General features: G+C 40.3%; 1 protein-coding gene across 1 annotated transcript in view; it reads right to left on the bottom strand.

Annotated features, from left to right (window-relative positions):
* Positions 1–910: 910 nt before the first annotated feature.
* The window catches only part of SH2D1B (SH2 domain containing 1B), a 32,344-nt gene continuing 11,020 nt past the window's right edge, over positions 911–22,234 (bottom strand). The window contains exons 2-4 of the mRNA XM_060088363.1: positions 5,059–5,122; positions 2,650–2,815; positions 911–948 (exon numbers count right to left, since the gene is read on the bottom strand). Coding sequence (XP_059944346.1) covers positions 911–948; positions 2,650–2,815; positions 5,059–5,122 — 268 coding nt within the window. The remainder of the gene's footprint in view (positions 949–2,649; positions 2,816–5,058; positions 5,123–22,234) is intronic.

Raw genomic sequence — 22,234 nt, forward strand, 5'->3', positions numbered from 1 at the left:
TGGGGCACAGCTCTGTGCAGCATGCATTGCTACGTGCTGTGGAGGGTTCAGGGAAGACCCAACCATGCTTTAAAACTTAGTTGGGAACAGGAATCACACCTTCAAAATCCCCTCACGTACCACAATGCAAAACCACATCTCTGCTGCTGAAGTGGTTAGTGCATAAATGAAATTAGGCAGAATCAGAGAGGAAGTGTCTCCAGGGCAATATTTGGCAGGGATCAAGATTAGAAAGAAGGCGAGTAGCCCAGGCAGAAGGGAGAAATGTGCATGAGTGGGTCAGGGCTCCCACCATGACCAAGAGCAGCACAGGCAGGTGCAGAGAATGTGTTGGCTGTTTTGGGAGGGCTGGGATCCTAATCTCTTGCTGATGCTGTATACTTGTCCATCACTCCAGGGTTCCCCAACTCCACTGGACATAACCAGGCTCAGCAGAGAGGCTGGGGCATTGTGTACCCTTCTGCTTAGCCACTCGTTTTATAGATGAAGAAACAGAGAAGGAGGAAGAGGTTTGTCCGCAGTCACAGAGCCAGGACTGGAACTCAGGCTTCTAACTAGCAGCCAGCGCTCTCTCTTCTCTCCCCTCTGGTCACGTGGTTGAAAGGGGCACGTCAACTGTGATGTAGTGGTGGCACCTTTAACAAGTCAAGAATAGGTTCAGGCTGTCCTATTGCAAGAAAGAAGAGTGAGAGGGGAAAAGGGGTTTTGAAGCTGCTCAAGGTGTATGCATGGGAGGTGGGGCAGGGGGAGTGATTTCTCTGAGACTGGTGGACAGTCACTCATACCAGGAGAGTCTGAATTGTCCCCTAGAGTTTGGCCTTGCAGACCTACACCTGCAGGAGAAGCAGGGTTACTGGTGAGAGCTATCACCCCATCTCTTCTATAAGTGCTTTGTCCAGTCTCCTTATCTTCAAGGCAAGACATCCACATAATCGCTGTTACTGTTCTCTGGGGAAAAAAAAAGCAGAAGACCAGCCATGAGGCTCAACACCCAGGCGTCACACTGACCAACACCCGTCAAGGGAAAGACTTCTCCCCAGGCAGAGGGTGATCTTGATGCCACATCAAAGTGACACCTTCAAGGGCTGGGGTACCACAGGGAGCTCTCCTGGCAAAATAGGGGGTCTGTTTATAAGTCGAACATCAGAGTTTCCAGGACCAGATGCCTCCACTCACCAGCAGAACACCTGTGCCTCCCTCAGAGTGAGAACACCTAAGGCTTGTTCTAAGGAGGCCAAGGGAAAGGGAGGAAGAAGATGAGCTAATGGGAGGAAGTTCCTACTTTGGTAGCTGAGGATTTGGGAGCTTGCTCTGCCAAGGCTGACCAAGCATGGACAACTGGTATGGCGAGACTCTCGCCCAGTTCTTGGGGACGAACTCTAAAGGGTTCTCCTGTTGGAATTTGTGGTTATTTTATCATCACTGAGACAAATACTACCACCACCCCAAGCATCCTGAGCAACTCGTCTGGGTTTGCCTGAGGACTGCAGCACAGGTACATCCCTCGGTTTCTACTCTGCCCCCTTTTATTCTTCTACATGCTGTGGAGGGTTCAGGGAAGACCCAACGATGCTTTAAAACCTAGTTGGGAACAGGAACCACACCTTCAAAATCTATAAGTTATGGTAGAAAATGGCCGTGGGACTACATCTGCAGCTGAACCTATAGGAAGTGGGTGCATGGGTTGCTTCTCCTCTGGGTGCACACTCCTCTACGTGGCAGAAGGGGGACAGAGAAAATGGTAGAGGAGGGTTTTTTGGTTTTTTTTTCCATAATTAAAAAGCCACGCTTAGTCTTGTTGGGGAGGTGAGAAGTTTGCTCTGGCAGTCTAAAGGGCAACTTTGCTATAGACAGAGTACAATGGGTGTGGAGTGATCGCAGGCTCCCCAGAACTCTCTGTCCTGCACCCTTCTCCCTAGCTAGCACTTCTGCTCCCATCCCTATCACCTACCCACTGATGACTGAAATCCCTTTCATGGGGCTATCACCACACATCCCACCTTGAGAAGACAGGGTTAAACTGTAAATGTCTCAGGAAGTCTGAGTTAAATTCGAACTATGTTGTAGCTGACAGATACTAGATTCTCTTCTGGGAGCAGACTTGCAGGGATGTAAGCAAGAGTAGCTGCTTGGGATATGATCTGGATTCTCCTCACTCAGATTTACTGACCATCTCTCCTTTTCCACCATGGCTTAATAACTTTTGGGGTGTATCTGAAATAATTATTCCCCTAACACTATATAAATGAATGCTTAGCAAATATTGAGCAAAATGTAACAGGATGAGGCTTGGGGAGAGGGTTGAAGCAATTTTCTCATTTGAAAATTCTGCTCGTTGGCCATCTATTCCCAAACCTGTGTTGTTTGCACAAGGTCACAGAATGAGTCTGAAGTCAGCTCTTGGAGAGCGCTCAGGAATCACTCTTGCTCCCCGGGCTGTCCAAGCACAGAGAGCTCTATGTGTTTGCCACCTCCAGGAGCTCGAAGGCACCACTTCCCAACAAAATGGAAAGTGCTCTTCGTAGGATGAAGCTTTTTAGAGCTAACATCATAGAAAGGGGAAATTATCTGTATCGGTTCTGCAAAGTAGGCCAGTGGTGGAAATGGGACTAAGGTTCCTGTCTGGCATCCGTGTGAAAGTATTTTTACCATAAATACCATCCAGCTCTATCTTCGATCTTCTCCATCTCAGGCAGGGAGAGGTTCTCTTTATTGGCCTTAAAAGGTGAACCACCAGCCCTTGATTTGGTTTTTCGAACTTGGAGATCAGTTCCTCTAGGTTTGGAAAGATCTGTCTTTGAGCGCCTTCCACGGTCTGCAAAAATGCAAGATCACTCATCATCGTGCAATTGTGTGTGAAAGATGACACTTCTCAAAACAGTGGTTTTCAGGGCTGCCTCTGAGCGGTGAATTGAAAACAGGTGGCCGACACTTCTTGTGTGGGAGCTCACACCGTACGCAATAACCAGAAACCCTCCTTTTTAAAACGGAATTCTGACTTGAGCTACTCTGAGTAAAGAAGATTAACAATCAAAGGTCCCCACCTCAGTCTGCAGTATCGAATGAGCCCCCATTCTTGGCAATTTGGGAACAGTTCTTATAGGTACACTGTGGAGCGTACCCCTCTAAGAGCTTATGTCAGAGTGTAGGGGACTAATATGGGAGGACTTCTGATGGGAAATGCAAAATATGCAACTTACATACTTGATGAATTCAGACTCTCCATAAGAGGAAAACAAGACAAAAAAAGTCCCGATTTAAATTGAAAATGGGGATGTCAACATGACTCAGGTAAATTGTGAATAGTTGTTTTCTCTTTACCACCTACAAACCAAGTACAATTTTCTAATATAATCTTATAGAAATAATTTAAAAACACAAGGGCTTCCTTGGCTCTTATGTATTTGATTTTCTTAATGATCACTGTGGTTCTCTTAGGACCACAGTGTTGTTCTATAGAGGGGTGGTGACAGGAAGGCTCTGTGACCTGGGGCGTGGTTAACCTCCATGACAGAGATGCAGGCTGACATGGAAGTCGGCTCCACAAAAGGCTGTCACTTCAGCCCAAGGTAGCATCCAGCACAGGCCCTGATACAGAGCTGCTCCTCAATGAAATGCCCCTCTGTGTCTGTTATAACTGATTTGGATGCCTCTCTGTTTTGTTCAGACAAGAGACAAAACGGGGTATTAAGGAATTATCCAGAATTTCCCAAAATATGTGCAGCAAAGAAATAAATGTTTTAAATATGTTGCTTTAAAAGCTGCAAAAATATTTTTAAATTTCCATATATAACCTTCACCCATACCCCAAATGTTAACATTTTATTGTATTTGCCTTTCATTCTCTCTTTCTAAATATATATGTATACATATATGTATTCTTTTTTTGAAAAAATTATGAGAGTAAGTTGCTGACATGATATCCCTTTGACCCTAAATACTTTGTATTTCCTAAAAAGCAAGAACATTACATATCCACACTAAAATGAGGAAATTGATCCTTTTTTGTTTTTTTTCAGGTACATTTCTAACTAAATGAACAGACCTGACCAAAGACAGTTTAGTATATCAATGGCCATTATAGGGAACTTTTTTTTTTAACGTCTTTATTGGAGTATAATTGCTTTACAATTGTGTGCTAGTTTCTGCTTTATAACAAAGTGAATCAACTATACATATACCTATATCCCCATATCTCCTCCCTTTTGTGTCTCCCTCCAACCCTCCCTATGAGGAAATTAATCTTGATGCAATACTATTACTAATCTACAGACCTGATGCAGATTTTGTCAATTGCCTCAATAATGTCCTTTGTGGCAAAAGAAAAATTACGTGTGTGTGTGTGTGTGTGTGTGTGTGTGTGTGTCTGGGGATCATTGTATATTCTAATCTCTTTTAGATAGTCACAATGAACATTAGCATATTGAAGATTCTGAGAAATCCTGCAGTAAAAAAATCTGCTTAACCTTTATGCAAGTGTTTCAGAAAGATTATTTCAGGAGTGTATGTTAGTAATTAAAGATTCAATGACATTTATTATACTCTATTTCCTACCAGAGAAGTAACTTCAAAAGAAAAAAGGTTTTTCTGCTTAGCTCTCAGTAAACCAGAAACATTAAAGAAATCCCTAAATTACCAGTTGACTGATGCTCCTCTTTGCATTTTCATTCAGCTATGGTGTCCCCGAATGTTGACTTCTTAAACATTCGGACCTCTCCCCACCTTCTCTTTCCACTCATCTTGTTCGTTGTTTAGTCTTATAATTTGACAGTAGTCTTATATGGAGTTCAGGTTGGTATATTTGACCCCTGGAGGAACTTTGTGCCTCTACACTTTTGAACAACAGCCTTGTTTTTCTTGAAAATGGAACCCAACTCTAGTGCATTCCTATTTCTCTGAAAGAAAAACAAGGTCAACTACTGATCTGATTCTAACTCTCCACAGTGCTTCCCTGTTTAGAATGCCTCTTCATGGCATCTCAGGTTCAAGAGATGTTCTCAGGTTTTTCTCCCCACAGCCTGTGTTGTTTTTGTTATAGGAGTTCTTGTATGTTCTTACCTGTATATTGTAATACCCATGTTTCTCTTTGAAGATTCGGTATGTGTAGACCAAATTTTTAAACCTGTGGAAAGATAACTGTGTGAATCACAGTGTTCTTATATGCAAATCCAGGTAACACCTTCCACTGTATTTTGTGTGCAATGTCTTTGTCAATCTTGGATCCCAAAAAGAAACTGATCATTTTCAGGCCTTCTCATCTGTGGGAATTTGAAAGAGAGGTTTTAAAATGGAGACCTTTATTCTGTGGTGGACGTCTGGGCTGTAGCAAAGAGAATAAGGAAGAACTTTTACAGTTTCCATTGTCTTGGTATTTCTCTCTAGTTTTTTCACTTAGTCCTAAGTTAATACAACATACAAAACACCATCAAGCCATTCCTGTGTTGTTTATTAAGTGACAGGTCATTGACCTCATTAGAGATAGTTAATGTAACTAAAATAGAGAAGGTTGGGAATTTTGTGCAAGGAAGTGATGTATTGTGCTCTTGCTCCTCACTGGAACAGGAGCCACTGGGTAGGTAATCTAACTAGAATTTAGATAACAGACTCAACTGAGCAATTTCCAAAACAGGAAATAACGTACATTACCATATTTCTTCAATTCCAAGATGTCATCAATTGTAGGATACAGTCAATTTAATAATAGCTTTTGAGGAGAAAAACGCATACATTAAATGTCTCTATCAACTGTTAACTATGTTCTGATTCCAAAGAAATATTAAAATGTAAAAAATGAGGATGAACAACATTGACATGAAGTTCAAATTATCTGACTGATCGGTCCTCACCCCTTCACTTGCACCCATGCCAAAGAATCAGATGACCCATCTTTTGACTGAATTGGGAAGGCAGATAGCTATAGCTTTAAGGTACAGGAGATGTCATTGCTGATTGTCTGGCGGCTTTGACAATTGACTTCAAATCCCAATCCTTTTTGTGGGGTTTCCTGAGGCCAGAAGAAGCTAGTGGGTGTCTTTAAATCACATGTCAAGCAACAAAAAGTTTTTACATGAATCCTTGTCTATATGTGACAAATTAAAGTATTCCACGGTCTGGGAAGAGGTCTCACGAGTGTCTTTTCACAGAAGTATTATTCAAATCGGGATCCAAACAAGGTCCATACGTTGCTTTTGGTTGCTCACATGGTTTCTTGAAACTCAACTATCATATAGCCTAAGTTAAATTCTTAAATAAATGACTTTAGTTTTAATTACATTGTTGTATTATCAGGCTAAGAAAATCTTTACTAGAGGAGTTTGAAAGAATAAAACAAATGGAGGTTCTATATTAATTAATCCAAAAGCCATATACTTCAAGTTAGAAAGACAGACATTGCTCAAATATAGTCTTATTCTTTGCAAAGTATTTTTAATGAAATAAGCCACATTGCAGTGATGCTTTACAAGAAATTGATTTACTGATCTTGTGATACCTATATGCATTTATTTTGGAATGTTTACCCCCAAAAATGCTGTAAGAGATTACAAAGCAGTGAGATTAGTATCTATACAACAGCAATATTATTGGGTCAACATAAAGACTTATTGTAATGCCTCCTATTCTAATTATTATTTTATAGATGCCACTTATAAAACTTTTAAAAGGTACATGAGTTTTCAGTGTGCATTTACACTCAAGGCAGTTATAAAGACCATGTTTCCCCTGGGTCTTCTGCCCCTGTCACCACGGTGACGAGGGAGCCCCTCTTTATCCCCCAGCACTCGCAGTCTTGTCTCCACCCTCTGCCTGGAATCCACTGGGCTAATCTCATCATGCCCTTTATCCCTGTTTGTTAGTCATTGCAAGAACCCTAGTCTCTCAGGATATCTTTTCTCCTGTTTTCTAATCCTACAAGGCTCTGTACAGCCTGTATTGTGTCCTCTCCCCAGCTCCTGAAATCCTTCCATGTGTTCTCTAGCACACAATGTCTGCCATCATCAAAGTCTTCTATGTCTTCAACCTATTCTCTAATCATCCCTGTCACCTTCTCACTCTAAGGGAAACCTGGCTCTGTCCCACCGACACTGCTTCCCCGGGACCCCACTAAAAGGCTGCTGCTCTCTCCTAACTGCTGCTCTCTCCTCACTGCAGGCCTGGAGGGGAGGCCAGTGTTCTTGCTTTTGCAGCTCTTCAGTGTTGTTTCCTGTCTCCAAACCCTCAGCTTTGAGCTTCATGTAGATTATATCACCTCCTACCCAATCAAGATGTCACTATGCTGACAGCTCCTCAGCTCTGTGTTACTGTGACTCGTTTCTCCAGGATTTAGCTCCTAGCTCACTGTCACTGTCTTCAGTACTATTCCTGACTAAATTGTTGGCAATTTCAATTCACATGTAGATTATCTTTTAACATCCCAATTTCTCAGTTCCTCGAATTCCTCTCCTTCAATAATCTTGTCTTCCACCTACATCGCCTTCTCACTCCCATGTTCACAACCAGGACTGGCTACATAATTTGTGGGGCCTCTAGAAAAAATGAAAATTTAACATCCCTCTTAAAAAATTATTAGGAATTTTGAGATGGTGACAGCAGAACAGTAAACCAAGTGCAGGGCCCTCTGAGTGTATAAGGCCTTGGGTGGCTGCATAAGGTTGCACGCCACGAAGCCAGCCCCACTCATAACTTTGACCTTGTAATTGCCACTATGGGCAACCCTCTCATAATGTGAATTTCATGCATCCCACTCTTTCTCCTGCTTCCCGCCTTTCCAGATCCCTTCTGCAACATTCCCTTGACCCCATAGACTCCAATCCATTGATCCTACCACTTTTCAGTGTTCTCACTCACATGTCTTCACTCCCTTCTTTACCCAGTTTAGATTGCTTGTCAACCATTACAATCACTCCCTTCAACTCCTTTATCATCTTTCACTTTATTTCCTTAATTAGCAGAATCCTGATTAAGCCCAAATCTCTACAGCTGTATGTGGCTGGGAGACACAGCCATGTTCACTGTTCTCTCTTTAAATGAATGACCACAAACCTCAAGTGGGCTCTTAATGCCTCCAGGTGATCAATTATTTTCCTATTCTCCTCAACAATGATTCTACACCATTTCCTTTCTTCTTAAAACTTCAATGTCTCATTCTTAACTGATGATTTCACCAAAAAGATTAAAACAATCAGAAGAGAATCTCCAGATTCCCAACACCATAATAGCATAATAGCATCTACACGCATAGACTCTGCCTTTATTACCGTAGTTGAACTTTGCATGCTGCTCTGCAAAGCTAATCCCTCTTATTTCCACTGGTTGCCATCCGCTTTCATCTATTCAAGGACATAATTCTAGCAATTTTTCCTCTCTCTCTGATGTCATTATTATTCTTTACACAACAGCCAGGGTGCTCCTTTTAAAAACTGTGAGTCAGATCATGTCACTCCTCTGCATAAAAATCTGGTCTAGTCAATTTTGAAAAAGAAAAATAAAACTGGTGTATGTGTGTCTGTGTGTGTATGTGTGTGTGTGCATGCAGTGGGGTGCTCAAGTCTTAAGTCTTCTTATAAAGCTATAATTAAGATAGTGAGAGTGAAATAAATCAGAAAGAGAAAAACAAGTACTGTATGCTAACGCATGTATATGGAATCTAAAAAAAACAGTACTGATGAACCTAGTGGCAGGGCAGGAATAAAGATGCAGACATAGAGAATGGACTTGAGGATGCAGGGAGGGGGAAAGGGAAGTTGGGGTGAAGTGAGAGTAGCATTGACATATATACACTACCAAACGTAAAATAGATAGCCAGGGGACCTTCAAGATGGCGGAGGAGTAAGATGTGGATATCACCTTCCTCCCCACAAATATAACAAAAATACATCTACATGTGGAACAGCTCCTACAGAACATCTACTGAACGCTGGCAGAAGACCTCCGACTTCCCAAAAGGCAAGAAAATCCCCACATACCTGGGTAGGGCAAAAGAAAAAAGAAAAAAACAGAGATAAAAGAATAAGGATGGGAGGGAGCTGTGAAGTAGGAAAAGTTTCCACATAATAGGAAGCCCCTTCACTGGTGGAGACAGGGGATGGGTGGCAGGAGGAAGCTTCAGAGCCATGGAGGAGAGCAAAGCAACAGGGGTGGAGAGGGCAAAGCGGAGAGCTTCCTGCACAGAGGATCAGAGCTGACCAGCACTCACCAGCCTGAGAGGCTTGTCTGCTCACCTGCTGGGGTGGGCAGGGGCTGAGAGCTGAGGCTCAGGCTTCAGAGGTGAGATCCCAGGGAGAGGACTGGGGTTGGCTGCATGAACACAGCCTGAAGGGAGCTAGTGCACCACAGCTAGCCAGGAGAGAGTCTGGGGAAAAGTCTGGACCTGCCTAAGAGGCAAGAGACCATTGTTTCGGGGTGCATGAGGAGAAGGGATTCCTTCACTGCCCACAGAAGTCAGAGCACCACCTAAATGAGCTCCAGAGATGGGTGTGAGCTGCAGCTATCAGCTCGGACCCCAGAGACAGGAATGAAATGCTAAGGCTGCTGCTGCAGCCACCAAGAAGCCTGTGTGCAAGCACAGGTCACTATCCACAACCTCCCCCCAGGAGCCTGTGCAACACACCACTGCCAGAGTTCTGTGATCCAGGGACTGGTTCCCCGGGAGAACACATGGTGTGCCTCAGGCTGTTGCAATGTCACACCAGCCTCTGCCACTGCAGGCTCGCCCCTCATTCCAATTATAACTACTGTACCCTTCCCTCCCCCTGGCCTGAGTGAGCAAGAGCCCCCTAATCAGCCTCTGCTTTAACCCTGTACTCTCTGGGTGGGAACAGAGGCCTGAGGGCGACCTATGTGCGGAGGTGGGGCTAAAACCAAAGCTGAACACCAGGAGCTGTGTGAACAAAGAAGAGAAAGGGAAATTTTTCCATGCAGCCTCTGGAGCAGCAGATTAAATCCCCACAGTCAATTTGATGTACCTTGCATCTGTGGAATACCTGAATAGACAACGAATTGTCCCAAAATTGAGGCAGCGGACTTTGGAAGAAACTGTGGGGTTTGGGGTTTGCTGTCTGCAACTGATTTGTTTCTGATTTTTATGTTTATCTTAGTATAGTTTTTAGCGCTTGTTATCATTGGTGGATTTGTTTATTGGTTTGGTTGCTCTTTTCTTTTTTAAAAATTATTATTTAAAACATTTTTTATTTTAATAATTTTTTTATTTATTATTATTTTTCCTTCTTTTTTTCTCCCTCTTCTTCTGAGCCATGTGGCTGACAGGGTCTTGGTGCTCTGGCCTGGTGTCAGGCCTGAGCCTCAGAGGTGGGAGAGCCAAGTTCAGAACATTGGGCTACCAGAGACCTCCTGCCCATCGGCAAGAGCTCTCCCAGAAATCTCCGTCTCAACATCAAGACCCAGCTCCACCTAATGGCCAACAAGCTCCAGTGCTGGATGTCCCACGCCAAACAACTAGCAGGAGAGGAACACAACCCAACCCATTGGCAGAGAGGCTGCCTAAAATCATACTAACTTCACAGACAACCCAAAACACACCACTGGATGTGGCCCTGCCCACCAGAAAGACAAGATCCAGACCCACCCACCAGAACACAGGCACCAGTCCCCTCCATCAGGAAGTCTACACAACCCACTGAACCAACCTCACCCACTGGGGGCAGACACCAAAACAACAGGAATTACGAACATGCAGCCTAAGAAATGGAGACCCTAAACACAGTAAGTTAAACAAAATGAGAAGACAGAGAAATACGCAGCAGATGAAGGAGCAAGATAAAAACCCACCAAACCAAACAAATGAAGAGGAAATAGGCAGTCTACCTGAAAAAGAATTCAGAGTAATGATAGTAAAGATGATCCAAAATCTTGGAAATAGAATGGAGAAAATACAAGAAATGTTTAACAAGGACCTGGAAGAACTAAAGAGCAAACAAACAGTGATGAACAACACAATAAATGAAATTAAAAATTCTCTAGAAGGAATGAATAAGAGAATAACTGAAGAAGAAGAACAGATAAGTGACCTGGAAGATAAAATACTGAAAATAACTACCACAAGGCAGAATAAAGAAAAAAAGAATGAAAAAAAGTGAGGACAGTCTCAGAGACCTCTTGGACTGCATTAAATGTACAAACATTCAAATTACAGGGGTCCCAGAAGAAGAAGAGAGAAAGAAAGCATCTGAGAAAATATTTAAAGAGATAATAGTTGAAAACCTCGCTAACATGAGACAGGAAATAATCAATCAAGTACAGAAAATGCAGAGAGTCCCATACAGGATAAATCCAAGGAGAAAAACGCCAAGACACATATTAATCAAACTATCAAAAATTAAGTAAAAAGAAAAAATATTAAAAGCAACAAGGGAAAAGCAACAAATAACACACGGGAATCCCCATAAAGTTAACAGCTGATCTTTCAGCAGAAACTGCAAGGCAGGAGGGAGTGGCAGGACATATTTAAAGTGATGAAAGGGAAAAACCTATAACCAAGATTACTCTACCCAGCAGGATCTCATTCAGATTCGACGGAGAAACTAAAACCTTTACAGACAAGCAAAAGTTAACAGAATTCAGGATCAGACCAGCTTTGCATCAAATGTTAAATGAATTTCTCTAGGCAGGAAACACAAGAAAAGGAAAAGACCTACAAAAACAAACCCAAAACAATTACAAAAATGGTAATAGGAATGTACATATCGATAATTACCTTAAATGTAAATGGATTAAATGCTCCAACCTAAAGACGTAGACTGGCTGAAAGGACACAAAAACAAGCCCCATATATATGCTGTCTACAAGAGACCCACTTCAGACTTAGGGATGCATACAGACTGAAAATGAGGGGATGAAAAAAGATATTCCATGCCATTGGAAATCAAAAGAAAGCTGGAGTAGCAATTCTCATATCAGACAAAATAGACTTTAAATAAAGACTATTACAAGAGACAAAGAAGGACACTACATAATGATCAAGGGATCAATTCAAGAAGAATATATAACAATTGTAAATATTTATGCACCCAACATAGGGGTGCCTCAGTACATAAGGCAAATGCTAACAGCCAAAAAAGGGGAAAATCAACAGTAATACAGTTAGTGGGGGACTTTAACACCCCACTTTCACCAATGGACAGATCATCCAAAATGAAAATAAATAAGGAAACACAGGCTTTAAATGACACATTGAAAAAGATATACTTAATTGATATTTATAGGACATTCCATCCAAAACAACAGAATACACTTTCTTCTCAAGTGCTCATGGAACATTCTCCAGGATAGATCATATCTTGGGTCACAAATCAAGCCTTGGTAAATTTAAGACAATTGAAATCGTATCAAGTATCTTTTCCAACCACAATGCTATGAGACTAGATATCAATTACAGGAAAAAAACTGTAAAAAAAATACAAACATATGGACGCTAAACAGTACACTACTAAATAAGAGCATATTTTTACCAAAAGATCACTGAAGAAATCAAAGAGAAAATTAAAAAAACACCTGGAAACAAATGACAATGGAAACACGATGACCCAAAGCCTATGGGATGTAGCAAAAGCAGTTCTAAGAGGGAAGTTTATCAATACAATCCTACTTTAAGAAACAAGAAAAATCTCAAATAAACAACCTAACCTTACACCAAAAGCAATTAGAGAAAGAAGAACAAAAAAAACCCCAAAGTTAGCAGAAGGAAAGAAATCATAAAGATCAGATCAGAAATAAATGAAAAAGGAATGAAGGGCACAATAGCAAAGATCAATAAAACTAAAAGCTGGTTCTTTGAGAAGATAAACATATTGATAACCCATTAGTCAGACTCATCAAGAAAAAAAGGGAGAAGACTCATCAACAGAATTATAAATGAAAAAGAAGTAACAACTGACACTGCAGAAATACAAAGGATCATGAGAGATTACTACAAGCAACTATATGCCAATAAAATGGACAACCTGGAAGAAATGGACAAATTCTTAGAAAAGCACAATGTTCTGAGACTGAACATGGAAGAAATAGAAAATATAAACAGACCAATCACAAGCACTGAAATTGAAACTGTGATTAAAAATCTTCAAACAAACAAAAGCCCAGGACCAGATAACTTCAGAGGTAAATTCTTTCAAACATTTAGAGAAGAGCTAACACCTATCCTTCTCAAACTCTTCCAATTTGTAGCAGAGGGAGGAACACTCCCAAACTCATTCTATGAGGCCACCATCACCCTGATACCAAAACCAGACAAAGATGTCACAAAAAAAGAAAACTATCAACACTGATGAACATAGATGCAAAAATCCTCAACCAAATAATAGCAAACAGAAGCCAACAGCACATTAAAAGGATCATACACCATGATCAAGTGGGATTTATCCCAGGGATGCAAGGATTCTTCAATATATGCAAATCAATCAATATGATACACCATATAAACAAATTGAAGGATAAAAAGCATATGATCATCTCAATAGATGCAGAAAAAGCTCTTGACAAATTTCAACACCAATTTATCATAAACACTCTCCAGAAAATGGGCATAGAGGGAACCTACCTCAACATCATAAAGGCCATATATGACAAACTCACAGCCAACATTGTTCTCAATGGTGAAAAAGAGAAACCATTTCCTCTAAGATCAGGAACAAGACAAGGTTGCTCACTCTCACTGCTGTTATTCAACATAGTTTTGGAAGTTTTAGCTACAGCCATCAGAGAAGAAAAAGAAATAAAACGAATCCGAATTGGAAAAGAAGAAGTAAAACTGTCACTGTTTGCAGATGACATGATGCTATACATAGAGAATCCTAAAGATGCTACCAGAAAACTACTAGAGTTAATCAATGAATTTGGTAAAGTAGCAGGATACAAAATTAATGCACAGAAATCACTTGCATTCCTATATATTAGCAATGAAAAATCAGAAAGAGAAATTAAGGAAGCAATCCCATTTACTATTGCAACAACAACAACAACAAAAACCTAGGAATAAACCTACCTAAGGAGACAAAAGACCTGTATGCAGAAAACTATAAGACACTGATGAAAGAAATTAAAGATGATACAAATGGAGAGATATACCATGTTCTTGGATTGGAAGAATCAACATTGTGAAAATGATGATACTACCCAAAGCAATCTACAGATTCGATGCAATCCCTATCAAACTACCAATGACATTTTTCACAGAACTAGAACAAAAAATTTCACAATTTGTATGGAAATACAAAAGACCCTGAATAGTGAAAGCAATCTTGAGAAAGACAAATGGAGCTGGAGGAATCAGACTTCCTGACTTCAGACTATACTACAAAGTTATAGTAATCAAGATAGTATGGTATTGGCACAAAAATAGAAATATAGATCAATGGAACAGGCTGGAAAGCCCAGAGATAAAACCACACATATATGGTCACCTTTTCTTTGATAAAGGAGGCAAGAATATACAATGGAGAAAAGACAGCCTCTTCAATAATTTGTGCTGGGAAAACTGGGCAGCTACATGTAAAAGAATGAAATTAGAACATTCCCTAACATCGTATACAAAAATAGACTCCAGGGCTTCCCTGGTGGCACAGTGGTTGAGAGTCTGCCTGCCGATGCAGGGGACACGGGTTCGTGCCCCAATCCAGGAGGATCCCACATTCTGTGGAGTGGCTGAGCCCATGAGCCATGGCTGCTGAGCCTGCACGTCCAGAGCCTGTGCTCCGCAATGGGAGAGGCCACAACAGTGAGAGGCCCGTGTACTGCAAAGAAAAAAAAGAAAAAGAAAAAAAAAGAAAAAAAAATAGACTCCAAATGGATTAAAGACCTAAATGTAAGGCCAGACACTATAAAACTCTTAGAGGAAAACATAGGCAGAACACTCTATGACATAAATCACAGCAAGATTCTTTTTGACCCACCTCCTAGAGAAATGGAAATAAAAACAGAAACTAACAAATGTGACCTAATGAAACTTATTTGCACAGCAAAGGAAACCATTAACAAGATGAAAAGACATCCCTCAGAATGGGAGAAAATATTTTCAAATGAAGCAACTGACAAAGGATTAATCTCCAAAATACACAAGCAGCTCATGCAGCTCAATATGAAAAAAACAAACAACCCAATCCAAAAATGGGCAGAAGACCTAAATAGACATTTCTCCAAAGAAGATATACAGATTGCCAACAAACACATGAAAGGATGCTCAACATCACTAATCTTTAGAGAAATGCAAATCAAAACTAATGAGGTATCACCTCACACAGGTCAGAATGGCCATCATCAAAAAATCTACAAACAATAAATGATGGAGAGGGTGTGGAGAAAAGGGAAACTTCTTACACTATTGATGGGAATGTAAATTGATATAGCCACTCTGGAGAACAGTATGGAGATTCCTTAAAAAGCTGAAAATAGAACTACCATATGACCCAGCAATCCCACTACTGGGCATATACCCTGAGAAAACCATAATTCAAAAAGAGTCATGTACCAAAATGTTCACTGCAGCACTATTTACAATAGCCAGGACATGGAAGCAACCTAAGGGTCCATCAACAGATGAATGGATAAAGAAGTTGTGGCACATATATACAATGGAATATTACTCCACAATAAAAAGAAACGAAATTGAGTTTTTTGTAGTGAGGTGGATGGATCTAGAGTCTGTCATACAGAGTGAAGTAAGTCAGAAAGAGAAAAACAAATACCGCATGCTAATACATATATATGGAATCTAAAAAAAAAAAGATGGTTCTGACAAACATAGGGGCAGGACAGGAATAAAGACACTTACGTAGAGAATGGACTTGAGGACATGGAGAAGGGGAAAGGTAAGCTGGAACGAAGTGAGAGAGTAGCATTTACATATATATATTACCAAATGTAAAATAGATAGCTAGTGGGACGCAGATGTATCCCACAGGGAGATCAGTTCGGTGCTTTGCGACCACCTAGAGGGGTGGGATAGGGAGGGTGGGAGGGATGCTCAAGAGGGAGGGGATATGGGGATATATGTATGCATATGACTGATTCACTTTGTTGTACAACAGAAACTAACACAGCATTGTGAAGCAATTATACTCCAATGAATTGTGTATTAAAAAAAAAGATAGTGAGGAACTGGCTCTGGAGTCAAGAAGACATTAATGGACTAAAATAGCCCAGAAACAGACCCATATATGTATAAAAACTTGATATAGGACAGAGCTGGCATAGCAGATGAATGAGAAAGGGATAGGCTGTTTTTTAAATGGTAATGGTAATGTTTTCATGTGTAAACAAATAAAATTGGATTCCTGCTTCACACTCTAATTGAAGATCCAATTATGAAAAAATAAAACACTAAGCTTGGGAGATATGTAAGTGACTGACTTAATGACCTTGAGTTAAGGAAGGAGTTCTTTTTTTTTTTTTTTTTTTTTTCTTTTTGCGGTATGTGGGCCTCTCACTGTCGTGGCCTCTCCCGTTGCGGAGCACAGGCTCCGGATGCGCAGGCCCAGCGGCCATGGCTCACGGGCCCAGCCGCTCCGCGGCATATGGGATCCTCCCAGACCGGGGCACGAACCCGTATCCCCTGCATCGGCAGGCGGACTCTTAACCACTTGCGCCACCAGGGAGGCCCAAGGAAGGAGTTCTTAAATCACAAAAAGTACAAGCTAAAAGATAAGATTAATAAACTCACTACATTAAAATTAAAACTTCTATTTATCAAAATATACTATTAACAAAATGAAGAAGTCCGCAAATTGGGAGAAGATAATTGCAACCCTAATATATTGATAAAATGGGAACATTAATGTACAATAAGAAAAAGACAAGTACAATGGCCAGTAAACATAGGAAAAGGTGCTTCACTTCACTAACAATCAGGGAAATAGAAATGAAACCACATTAGATATAATTTCATACCAGATTGACAATGATGTAAGAGTTAACTAATTCAAAATACTGGCTGTGATTTGGAGCTATACAAAGTTTTATATACTACTAATTGGGGTGTAATTAGATACGAATATCTTGGAGAACAATTTGGCAAAATTTAGTAAAGTTGAAATGTGTATAATCCATGAGCCCAAGTGTCTCCTCTTTCGGATTGGCACTATTGACACAAAACTGACAATGCCAATATTTTATTACTTATTACAAAACAAAGATCAGTGAAACTATGTATTTATTACATTTAAATATACTTTAAAAATAAGTATATTATAAAGTACAAATAAAAGTGTAAATTAATGGAAAATACGTATTTTCTAATATGAACTATTATTAGATTAACTTAAAATACAGTATTCAAAAATAACACATACTCTATAAAACTTACTAAATTATAATTAATAAAGAAAGTTTAAAGTAAAATAGCTTTTTTAGTGCAATTTTGAGATTAAAGATAAAAGAACAAGGGAGGGAGGGAGAGGGAGGAAGGCAGGGAGGGAGGGGTATCAGTGGTGTCATCATTGAGTTCTGAGGGGTTTTGGTGCAAATTTTTCCATCTGTTGGAAAAGTTCTATCTGTTTACACTAGTTGGGAAATGCTAAAGATGTTAGAATAGGCTAAGTAAATCTTTTCCTATGATTTGTTGATCTTCAACAAACATCTCTTGTTCTGCAACTTTGAAAAAAATCTATTATGAACATTTTGGCTCTTTGTGGGAGCTGATATCTCTTTACTGAAAACAAGCTACAGAGTTTGTTATTTAAGCCTTTAGTAATCACAGTGGTTAACTTTCTAGATTCCAGATGCTTACTCACTGTTCTGAAACAGCTTTTATCCAAACACAAAAGCAAAACAATTAAACAGATAAAAAGTGCCCACCACTAAGTATTTATTATTTTTGCCAACAACCTCACTTCTTTTGAAGTACACTATTTTGTGGTAAAGGCTATGTTTTAATTCTCTAATAATTCTCTTTTAGAGTGGTTTTACTTTTTTCAATATTCAAGAAACATTTTAGATTTTTCAAAAAACAGACCTAAAATGAATATAGTCTTAAAATTTGTATCCCTGATTTTCTCCCTGTGTTTTTAAGAGTATGGAATGGGGGATGGGGTAACTTCAGGCTGATTCTCATGGGGAGAGAAGAGGAATGATGGGTAGATGGGGTTTAGTTGGTGTATGTATTCCTGTCTTAACAGGTCTCAAGTGATAATATCACAAGAACCTCACTATCTACATACTACATACCACGATAACCAGCCACATGCCACCTCTGCCATCCAAGCTTTGCTCGAAGACTTGGCAGAGAAAGACAGCTGAATTGATTCAAGGCACCTAGTGCTTCAGGTAAGGCACCCTGGGGTGGGGCATTCCATCAGGGGGAAAGGAGGGAAACCTTTGGAAAAAGTAGTCCATTACTATCAAAACATATTTATTGGGCTTCCCTGGTGGCACAGTGGTTGAGAGTCCGCCTGCCGATGCAGGGGACACGGGTTCGTGCCCCGGTCCGGGAGGATCCCACATGCCGCGGAGCAGCTAGGCCCGTGAGCCATGGCCGCTAAGCCTGCGCATCCGGAGCCTGTGCTCCGCAACGGGAGAGGCCACATCAGCGAGAGGCCCGCGTACCGCAAAAAAAAAACAAAAAAACAACTTATCATACCGAATTTTAATTATCCATTTCCTCATCTGTATTTCATACTCGGGCCAGAATCATGTCTGCTTTGTTCACTCTAGCACCATTGCCAATCTTATAATACATTCTCAATAACTGCTGAGTTGCATTGAGTTATCTTAATAAGAAATGTGCCAAGTGTGTATGAAAAATCTTACCAAGAGACATAAATGAACAAAATAAAAGGAGGTGGAATGTTTTTGAATGGAAAGACTGACTACTGTGAAAATATGAACACTTATCAAATTATATTTTAATTTGTATTTCTGCCTCCAACCTGCCGCTGAACTCCAGACTCATTTTTTCTACCTAACATTAACTACTTAACATTAACTACTTAACACCTCCTCTTGGATGTTAGATATTTCAAACCTAACGTGTCCAGAACAGTGTCTCCTACATACGAACAAGTTCTGTACTGAGAGCGTGTTCATAAGTCCAATTTGTTTGTAAGTCCGATTTGTTCGTAAGTCCAACAAAGTTAGCCTAGGTACCCAACTAACACAATCGGCTATATAGTACCGTACTGTAATAAGTTTATAATACTTTTCACACAGATAATACATAACAAGCAAACAAACAAAACTTTTTAATCTTACAGTACAGTACCTTGAAAAGTATAGTAGTACAGTACAATTGCTGGCTTCCAGGGGCTGGCATCGAGGGAATAGGCAAGAAGAGTTACTGACTGGAGGAGGGAGAGGGGGTGGGAGATGGTAGAGCTGAAGGATCGTCAGCAATAGGAGACAGAAGGCAAGCTGCAGTTTCACTCATGCCTGACGTTGATGGCACAGGTTCTGGTTCCTTGCTGGATTCAATTCTATCTACCCTCTTGAAAAAAACAATCCAGTGATGTCTGGGTAGCTCTTTTTTTCTCACCATAGACGACACGGTGGCACTGGATTGCATTCTGAATGTCTGCTGCACCCTTCGTGTACCATTCTACATTCAGGTCCTATGCCTCAAAAACTAACAGTGCCTCCTCAAATAAAGAAAATCCCCTTGCCATTTTCTGTGTCGTGAATCTCTTCTTAGCAGTACCACCTACATCACTGCTGCTTTTATGCTTGCTACCAGACATCCTGGGCTTGAAATAAAGATATTGTACTACTGTACTCTATACAGTACTGTACAGTAAAGTACACAAAAGCACAACCACTTGTAGAGGATGCACGCACGTGGCAAGGTACGCCAGACATGTGAACTAACTTACATGATTGGACATGCCAACGCACGTTTGCATCTTTGAAAGTTCACAACTTGAAGGTTCTTATGTAGGGGAATTACTGTACCAGTATATACATATGCCAGATATTTTCTGTATCTCCAGATCCTCTTTCTAACTTTCCCCACTCTGCTCTGTGCTCTGACCTCTATGGGCTCCCTTGCTCTCAGGCCTCTGATTGGGTTCAGTCAGTGGGAGACACATATATAAAGAGTATACACAGAAATGGATATTAGGATGTTAAACCAAGAAGGATAAAATAGAAGATTTGTTGGCTGAATTCATAAATAAAGGCACACTCACCCAGGATTTGGAATTAATGTGCTAGCTCATGCACTGGGGAGTGACATAAACATTCTGCTTGACTGGTTAATTGAAGCATGGATTTAATGATGGCTCACATTCAATAGAGATCAAAATGCCAAAACTTCCCTGGAATTCTATAGAGAAAGGAATCTGAAGACTCAGGAAGATGGGAATATTATAATAAATCTATTAATGCAAACTGTCTAGTTATTACTCACCCCTCTTCAGGTGTCTGAAGGTCAGCACCTTCATGATGAACTAAAAAATAAGTTGTGAGGAGAGAACCAGCATCTTTGAAAACTACATCTCTGTGCTGTAAGCTGGAATTGACAGTGGGAAATCCTGAAATTGTTGGGTGCCCTGATTTTAGTGGAAATAATGGCATCGAGGAATAGTTAGGTGTTAGCACTCAGTGAGAGACAAAGACGGCACAATTATCATAAGCCAGAGGGATGTAACAGTGTAAGAGCAATTTGCTGTACAGGGATCTGTGGTGATGTTTAATTGATTCACTGGATTCCAAAACATAGAATGATGGGCAGCCTAAAGTTCTGTTGGATATAAAGTAAGCAGAGAACTTCTAGGTCTTGTGGCACAACACTGACTTAAGTCACAGGGTAGGGATTCTTGGATGTCTTACCCAATTTACAGATTTAATCTAGTTGACAGACTCAGATCCCTTTTACTGAGAGGGGTGTTGGGTTTCTTGATTCCTTTAAGGAAGGAATGTGACCACACTTCCCCAAGCCTTTTCCAGAAAAATGTACAACATTTACTAGGGACACTGTGTACTGGGAAAAGGAAAAATAACCAATAATTTTTAGGGTTATTTGATACTGGCTCTGAACTGACACTAATTTTTGGAGACTCAAATGTTCCCATGATCCAGTAGTCAGAAGTAGAACTCATGGGAGTCAGGTGATAGACGAAATCTTGGCCCGAGTCTACTTCAAGTGGATCCAATGGGACCGCGGGACCATCCTATGGTTATTTCCCCAGTTCCAGAATGCACTTACACACTTAGGAATTGTCAAAATCTTTTCATTGGTTCTTTGAATCATAGAATGAAGACTATTGTAGTGGAAAGGACAAAGCAGAAGTTCCTATAACTGGTTTCATCTGCCAAGACAGTAAACTAAAGCAATATCACATCCCTGGAAGAGATTTCTATACTAAGGGCACCATCAAATCATGAAATGTACGGTGTGTTGATTCCTACCACATTCTCATTTAACTGACCTACTGGCCAGTGCAAACACCAGATATATCTTGAAGAATGACTATGGATTATTACAACCTTAATCAAAGTTTATTGTATTTTCAACTGCAGTTCCAGATGTGCATATTTTTGTGGATAAAATAATCACAGATCTGGCATCTAGATCTAGGAAAATGTTTGCTGTAGATCAAACAAAAGCAATTTATCTAGCTAGCTAGCTAAAATTCCTAATAGCAAGGTAGTCAGAACCATTTGCCTTCATTTGATAAGAATAAGAGTACACAACCATGGCCTTATCACACAGATGTGTCAGTTCTCTTTCTGTGGCATAATATAACACAGAAGGACATTGATTATATTAATATCCTATAAAATATAATGTTGGTTCATTTCTGGGTCTGTTTCTATTGATTAACGTTTCTCTTCATTATGGATTGTATTTCCTGCCTCTATTCATACTTGGTAAATTTTGTTTTTGTTTGTTTTTGTTGTTTTTAGGCTGCACCATGCAACGTGTGGGATCTTAGTTCCCCAACCAGGGATCTAACCCTTGCCCCCTGCATTGGGAGCATGGAGTCTTAACCACTGGACCATGAGGAAAGTCCTCATACCTGGTAAATTTTGATTCAATGCCAGAAGTAGCAAATTTTATCTTTATGGTGCTGGATATTCTCATTTTCCTATAAAGATTCTTGAACTTTTTTCTAGGGTACAGTTAAGCTACTTGGAAATAGTTCAATCTTTTGGAGACTTGTTTTAAATCTTTTTTAGGTGAGACAAGAGCAGCCTTATTACAGAGCTAATTCTATCCCACTACTGAGTCAATATGCTTCTGATTATTCTAACTGAGGTCTATGAATTATAAAATTTTCTACTCTGGTGAGAATAC

The sequence above is a fragment of the Mesoplodon densirostris genome, chromosome 2 (assembly GCF_025265405.1).
Source record: "Mesoplodon densirostris isolate mMesDen1 chromosome 2, mMesDen1 primary haplotype, whole genome shotgun sequence".
Taxonomy (NCBI): domain Eukaryota; kingdom Metazoa; phylum Chordata; class Mammalia; order Artiodactyla; family Ziphiidae; genus Mesoplodon; species Mesoplodon densirostris.